The 8,071-nt window shown below is 38.5% G+C and overlaps 1 protein-coding gene across 1 annotated transcript in view; it reads right to left on the minus strand.

Moving 5' to 3' along the window:
- ZNF143 (zinc finger protein 143) overlaps nt 1-7,669 on the minus strand; it is a gene marked incomplete at its 5' end in the record, with an annotated part of 14,691 nt that extends 7,022 nt beyond the window's left edge. Inside the window, 5 exons of the mRNA XM_010140744.1 lie at nt 75-302; nt 1,436-1,615; nt 4,486-4,611; nt 6,494-6,569; nt 7,550-7,669. Coding sequence (XP_010139046.1) covers nt 75-302; nt 1,436-1,615; nt 4,486-4,611; nt 6,494-6,569; nt 7,550-7,669 — 730 coding nt within the window. The remainder of the gene's footprint in view (nt 1-74; nt 303-1,435; nt 1,616-4,485; nt 4,612-6,493; nt 6,570-7,549) is intronic.
- Between the last annotated feature and the right edge of the window lie 402 nt (nt 7,670-8,071).

Genomic DNA, 8,071 nt, shown 5'->3' on the forward strand with positions numbered 1-8,071 from the left:
GCAAACCACCAAAATATTATCCCCCCCCCCTTTTTTTTTTTTTTTTTTTTTACAAGAGATTCAAAGACTCTAACCTGGAGGTGGCTCAAAAAAAGCCTCTTGTTCTTCTTCAATGGGCTCTGTGTCATTGTGTGCTGTCCGCTTGTGCATAGCGAGTGTAGAAATCTGCTTGTATGTTTTCCCACAATGATTACAGTTATATGGTTTGGAATGAGTATGTACAACATGATGTTTGTATAAACTGGAATACTCTGTAAAACGTTTATCACAACCAGGCACCGTGCAAACGTAGGGCTTCTCCCCTGTACAGAAAAACAAATGGGATAAAGAGAACTTTATCCAGGACGCACAGAAAAAGCAGTCAACAAATTGTATTTAGTGACACACCTTCATTACCAACCATTCTTGAATTTCAAAAGCAACCACGAAGCTCAAGTTCTCAAAGTTGATCAGTGCAGCCTCTCACTTTTTTTTTTTTAACTACTGTCTGCAAAAGTTGTGCTCTTTTTTCTCCCCATCATTCTTCCATCTAAAGCTGGAAGAATCTCCTGATGAAGACGGAAGGATACAGGCTGAAAGCTGTGATGTCAGTTTGGCATCATATTGAGAACTTTGTTTTTTCATTACTGGAAGCCCCACACTTCTCCTCAATGATTGTATATGTTGATACACTAGTACAATTTCACTTGCTTTTAAGTCTTTAAGCTCTGAAGGAGCATAGGAAGCATATATTTAAACAATTACAGTTTCACACCTTTCATTTAAAAATCAATGAAACAAATGTCCAAATTACATTATAAACTGAAAAGATAATCTGAGATATGAAATCTACCTCTATGAAACTTGTCTGTGCTTCTGTAAAATAGATAAAGTTACCAAGATGATATGGCTATTGCTGGCTTTAATATTTTAGAACCCTCAAATCTGTTCTATTATTTTTGCTGACTAACCTTGCCAATCAAGTTGGATAAGTATTTTCACCTCCATCTGCAAAAAGAAGGTTTTGACCACAGCTCCAGCAGCAAGGAAAACACTGCTGGAATGAAAGGATGACTCACAATGGCCAGCCAAAGCCAAGCTCTGACTTGGTCAGTAAAGCCATGCTGTACTGTTATTTAAGGAACAGCTCACAACGGAGGCAAGCCCCAGAACCACATTAAGGATTTAGACCAACGTCCACTGAACACAAGGTTTTGCATTGGTCTTAAAGAACTTTGTATCCAAACCAAAATTATTCTGCCTTGACAGCAAGGTGGGAAACCTAACCGCTTACACCTGTCCTCAGCTGAGGGGAGACAAACCCAAAAGTACCAACCCAGGTCATCTAAACATGACCATCCGCAGTTACAATGCACCAAAACAGTGTTCACAAGGACAATGACACTGCCACTCCCAAGCAGGTTGTACTTCAAAATACAAAACATCACTCATATACCTGTGTGTATTCTCACATGGTTCTTATAATTAGTTGCGCTGGCAAAAGCTCTTCCACATCCTGGCTCTGTACAGTAATAAGGCCTTTCGCCTGTATGTGTCCTGATGTGAACCTTTCTAATATTAGATGTTGTGAATGACCTGCCACATCCTTCAAATGGACACTTAAAGGGCCTTTCACCTGGAAAAGAAGAAAAGGTATATACGCAAGTTATAAAAGAATAAAAATCCTAAGTTACACTTAGACTGAATGTAGGAATATAAAGCTACCCAGTTCTCTCTTTGAGACCCTCAGTCAGAAGTACCATGAACACACCACTGTGGAGTGTTCTGCTGTGTAGCCAGAATTGTCCAAACTCAGGAAAATCATACCATCTGTAAACTAAATTATGAGGCATTTAGATTAGAACCTTATAATGTATAAACCAGACTCAGCTGCTTGGATTAGGTTCCACGTTGTCTATATTCTAACATGTGTTTAACCTCCCCCCCAGTTAATACATCCACTACCCAAAACAAGTGTCATATCATTTCTACATTTGTCAACTGTAATTCATAAAACACAAAAAAATCTTTGATTTAGCATGTAACTAAGATACAAATGGATTAGTAAAACTCATTACAGAAAGCACTCAACCTTACATGAGAAGAACCAACTTTTGAAAGAAAAGCCACCCTGAAACTCAAGTTTCAAACCCCAAAGCCAAAAAAAAAAAAAAAAAATCACAAACACAGGTTCTTTTCAAAGTAAGTCTATTCCTGTAATATAAATTTAAGCACAATAACTTACACCATTGCACCACAACATTTCACCACGAACACTAGACAAGGCGGACCCCTGTCTAATACCCCAATACCCCTGGCCCTTCAGATATATCAAAGCACACCAAGGGCAAGAGTGAAAGGGGTTAACTTTGGAGAGGTCTGAGCCACCTGACATGCTGTCCTGTTGTAATTTCACACTACATTCCACCCACCCTACTGCTTACCGGAGAGAGGAATCTGAGAGTAAGAGAGGGCAGATTACCACTGCAGATACAACGTTAAGTACTTAGAGACAGAAAAAAAACCCAAAGTCCTGATAGAGACCTTAATACCACAGAACTCCAGAGTAGTTAGCTCCTTGGCAGAGGAAACTATAATTCACTCCTCAGGGCAGCTGTTTCGGGAAGGTTTTTCAGCTTCCTGCCAAGGCAGTGTGTGTGTTTTAAACTATAACGCCTCAGTGTTGTGTTACCATGGCTGCCCTAATCCTCGCTTCAGCACAGGACCTCAAATCATGCCTGAAAAGAGCAGGGCTGCAGAGTCAACCCCGCCCAACAACAGATCCTGTATTAATAATCAAAACTGATTCCTCTTAAAGAATGCCCGCAAGAATGTCATCCAACTGGCTTTAAGTTTCCAGTGTACTTGTTGGAGAATCGACCTGTTTCCAGGTGACTGAGCTTTCTAGCACTAGAAAAGCAAAGCAAGGCAGAAGCCTTCAAGCTGTACCCCCACAGTGGCTACAAGGAACCACCCACACCAGCTTTTCTGATAGCAGAATAGTGTGCCTGGGGAAGGCACGAGGAACCTGAGGCAAGCATTTGATGGCAACAGAAAGGGAGACTGGACTGAAAGAGAGGGGAAATCACTTTTGGCTAAAACAGGCAGAAAATTAAGATAGTGCTACCCTGCTCTACATGATAAAAGAACAAAAAATTTTCAGAGCCATGTGAGTGGGCAGAGCCCAGACTTGCCTTCACTGGGTGCGCTGCTGCAGCTTTCACAGAGTATGCACCTACACTGCTCCAGCCATCTGCACACAGGACTTGGTGCAGTTATCTTCCCCTTCTTCGGCTTCCTGCAGCTGCTCATGAAACTAATAAAAGGCACCCCTGATCTCCGGTCCCTGGGCTGCTAGGAGTCTATGACTGTATTATTAATATTGTTCAAATGGGTAAATGGTTACATAGGGCTGGCTCAAGTCTTTTGTCTTAACTGCTAAATTACGTTCAAGCAATTAAATTACCATACAACTTCTATGGCCATAAAGAAGTAAAGAAAACAGCCTACAGCTAATCAAGTTGTCCTTAGTACAGAAATCCTTCAGTTCACAGTCTGTGCTTTATGTAGTATATCATGATGTGAAACAATTCCCTTCTAGAACTGAAAACCGATGACACATTCACGGCTTCATCCCCATGACCAATTTAACATCAAGACAGCACTAATCCCAACAGACCGTCTTTGAATACACAAGTCTAGGAAACCAGAATTATCTCAATGTAATCTTGAGTTTTTATATTTTTTATTGCCTGCTTTTATTTCCCCGATGCATCGTTCTTTCTAATTTGAGAAAAAACTATTTCTTGTCCTTTTTTTTTCTTTTCTACTCTGCAAGATTTAGAAAATTCTTGGTGTTCTAGCAGGCAAGTAAATATACTTAATGGAATAGGTTAGTAACTGATAGATTATTCTTCCTACATTTAAGGGGTTCTTGTCTTTTTTTTTTGAGATTTCAGGAGCACAGGAGACATAAGGGTTTTTTTAATGCATTTGGAAGTTTTAATAACAGTCAGTTTTCTATGATATTTTTGTTCACCTTTCTGCTGCAGGAAGAGAAGGGAAATCAGGATAACAATCAGCTCAGAACTATCAACCTCGATGAAGTTGGAATGCAAGTTATCTTAAAGCACCAAAACTTAGGAACAGTGACGCCATTTGTAAAAGGCAAGCTGTATTACTGAGGTAAAGTTCCTTGCTCTGTTACAGCTGTAAATGAAACCGTAAAGGCACCAAGTGACTCAGTGACAGCCTAAGTAATGCACTGCTAAAAGGCAGTGCATTGGCAACAGCAGAGTCAATGCTTCAGCACTTTTCCCACTAAAAGCACGCTGGATTTGCAGTAAATGCTTACCATGCTGAAACGATGTTGAGCTCACTGGGCTTCAGAAAGAGAATTCACACAGGCTGATTTTGTAAGTATGAAGTCACAGAATGATCAAAGAGGAAAAAAAAAAATCCATCTACGTGAATCAACAAAACAAAAATAACAGGCGGTAATATTACCTGTGTGGGTTCGGATATGTTTCTGTAGGTCTCCTGAAGTCTTGAATGATTTGGTGCAGTTTTCTTCTGTGCACCGATAAGGCTTTTCACCAGTGTGTGTTCGGACATGACTTTTTAGCCCATAACCTGAGGACCAGAAAAGATGTTATAATAGTATAAACAAAAATAAGGATATTCATAAATCATCACCATCAAAAGCTGCGCTTGCCATTCCAATCAGGAAGGTCTCTGATAAGCAGGATTTGCTCTTTCGTTCTTCGTAAACACTTCATTCTACCGTACAGAGCAGAACTCTAGGTACAGCTTAGAACTTCCTTCATCCTTCATTTATGAAGGCAGTACACTTCCATAATGCTTCTCCTGCCCTTCAAAAGGATAAACGGTAATGACTATAATGTGGACAAATACTTATTCTGTCTTCCGAGGAAGCTGAATGCTCTGCATTCCATCTACTTTTTATCTCTTACCACCGTGATCAAAATGACATTCAGTTGTTCACTCATACAAAAATTGGCACCATTAATAAAGTCAAAGTAAAAGTTCTACTGCTATCTAGGCTCTAAAGTCTAATTATTTTAAATCATATTATTAACATCACCACATAGATAGGTACCAACTGATAGCAGTCATGGACACCCATGCCCTTTTACATTACTTCTAGGAACTGATTGTCATCAAAAACTCTACCAGTCTAACGTAAGCTTTGGATCAGGCCCTCTCTAAATTATTTTGAAAGAACATTTTACCAAGACCTTCCTTTCTGCACTTCCCTCAAAAGATTATGACTAAAGAACCCTGAAAGAGACATTTTAGAAAACGAACTTGAATTTTACCGGTGTCCACAAATGATGTATACATTTCTACAAAACAAAGTAACAGTCTGTAAGAAGATGGCACTGCTTTAGTTTCACAGTGCGTTCTCCCAAAAATAGCTGAAATTCCCTTACTTGATGTTTTTAAAAAAAACAAAGCATGTCCACCAAGCTGAGCGTTATTAATTTGTTCTCAGATCTAAAATAAACTCAGTTTCATGAACCAACCCCGAGAGTTCTTAATATTTAAACTGAGAGCATTCAGTACTTAAAATGAACTTTATCAAAGGCAAAGATTGCTGAACTACGGTGATACAATGGCTCTGACCGAAAATACAGTATTAATAGGCAAACAGCTGTTTATAACTATATATCAGCCTGTTGCAAGGGAAGAGAATATTTTGTAATGTAGTTTACAAACTTTGAAACTCAAACACTATGAAATTCAACACAGATGCAACCCTTTAAAGTGTGGTTGTTTCTCTTTTGACCTTTGCCATCAGCATTTCTTTTGCTTGTTTCTGTTCAGAGAAACAATCCTAAATGTATTAAGATCATATGAGGTTATTTTAAAAACACCTTTTTTTTAAAATAGAGCTTAACTTTTCTAAGTATCATACTAATTTACATTCAAAGTAACAGAGTAAAATTTGAAACAAGTTTTGCTCTTTCACTTTCTTCCATGTTTCATTCTTCATAGCTGCATTTTGCAGGATCAAATTCAATCTCGGGGAGAGCACCGTTTATAAACAGTAGTCGGTATGAAATGCAGATTTTACTTCAAGAGAAATGTCACTTTTGGACACAAATTCAATAAAGAACACTTAAAACAGTATCTTCCATCAAAGATCCTTTCAAATTTGGAACAGAAGATCCACCAGCCAACAAGTTCACCTTCTCATTATCACCTCATTTAACTTACGCTATTAGTTTCACGTTAAGAAAAGGCCTATTTTTTCAGGAAAAAATCTGACTGTAGTATGACAGGTGAAGGGTAAGGGAAAGTGTCAAATGTTTCATGTTGTTCTTCCTTCAGTAACTAAGAGTTAAATCCTCTGTCCTTTCTAAGGGCTATGCTAGCTGAAACGATGCCCTTTTTTTTGCAGTCCTTTACTTAGCAGTTTAAAAAAGGCAATATTAAAAACTTTTTTTTATAGAGACAAACAAGCAGGTGAAGCTAGTCTACAGAAGATTACCTGTTGCAAAGGCTTTGCCACATCCAGGATGTTCACACTGATACGGTCTGTCTCCTGTGTGTGACCTTTCATGCACCTGTAAAGACATCCCATGTACTGACTTAATGACATTACTTCAACACAGAAACAGTTCATTCCCTTCCTAAGATTCCCATTCAAGTGTCTTCTTTTTACATCAGTGGTAAAAAAAAAAAAAGAAATACAGTGCCAATGTTTTCCTTAAAAAGATGTCTCTTTCCAAGGTCTAACTTGATCCTTTCAGACAGTTTTGCAAAAAACATTTCTGTAAATATGGAGTTGCCATCATACAAGTACATTAAAGACAGTACGCAAACATGCCTCAGAGCCCACTCTCGCTCTGATTTTTGACTCCACTGAGTGCTTCTGATGATCATCTTATATTGCATGACATTTCTACAGCAAAGGCACTGTTTTAACACATGATCCATAGAGTAAATTACTCACTGACTCCAGAGTGTCTTGTCAGAGACAAGGCCGCACTACAAGAAGTTGACCTCATCGGCAAGGGATTACCTCAGCCTGAGCTGGAACATGAACAGCTCTACACCCTTACTGTTTCAGTAATTCCTTTACTTAATTTCAAAAAGGAAGAGAATTAAGGACTTCTCACTTCTCCCTTGGAAAAGACGTTCCACCTTTTCACTTTGAATGTAGGACTGTTCTGAAGAGTTACTTTGAATTATGATGGGAAAATCTTTCAAAAATGTGAATTTTTGCATGATCATGCATTCACGAAGATAAAGTGAACACTGGTTTTCAGATTTTCTGTGACACTGCTGGAAGAAACTATCTCTACACGAGGTTTGTTACATGCTGGCAATATGGGAGCCTGCATTTGCACCTATCCAGAGCACTAAGCAAAGTCAGCTGAGCACCTGGGACAACCAATTATTGTAAAATCTATCCAATAAACATTTGACAAAACCGCGCTAATGCCACTGCTGTTCTGTTAATTTCTGTTACTTTTAACCACGTAATCTGTCAAAAAAACCCCCATGCCTGCAAAGTGACAACACTCATTTTATATGTCATCACCTTAAGATGGTGAGCTGTTGTGTACAGTTTTCCACAGCCATCATAATCACAGCGAAAGGCTTTCTCTCCACTCTGCTGAGATTTTGCAGTCACTCTTGTTCCATGTCCTTGCAAGACAATCTTAAGATAAAAAAACCCCAACATTAACAAAAAATACCACACAATGGATCAGAAAAGTCACACACTTTGTTTTGCTATCAAGGCAGAGTTGAATCTGACACGTTTCTTTTGTCTCTCTGCTCTCTCATATATTTCTTAGTCTCAAGGAATAACTAAAAATAACTAAGAAGCGTAAGTTCTGATGAAACCGTAAAACACGTTTACTTGTAGCTACCAAATTTAGATGCACGCATTAATTAAATAATTAATTAAATAACAAAGACAAAATAATTAGTAAGATGAGTAAATTAGTAATAAATAATTGGTAAGATGACTAGATTAGTAGACAAAGGGGCTTAGATTACATCTAAGGCACCAGATCCATTCCTAAGGGAGATTAGCCATAGATCAGACCACCTTGAA

This window comes from Buceros rhinoceros, unplaced genomic scaffold (genome assembly GCF_000710305.1).
Source record: "Buceros rhinoceros silvestris isolate BGI_N320 unplaced genomic scaffold, ASM71030v1 scaffold23377, whole genome shotgun sequence".
Taxonomy (NCBI): domain Eukaryota; kingdom Metazoa; phylum Chordata; class Aves; order Bucerotiformes; family Bucerotidae; genus Buceros; species Buceros rhinoceros.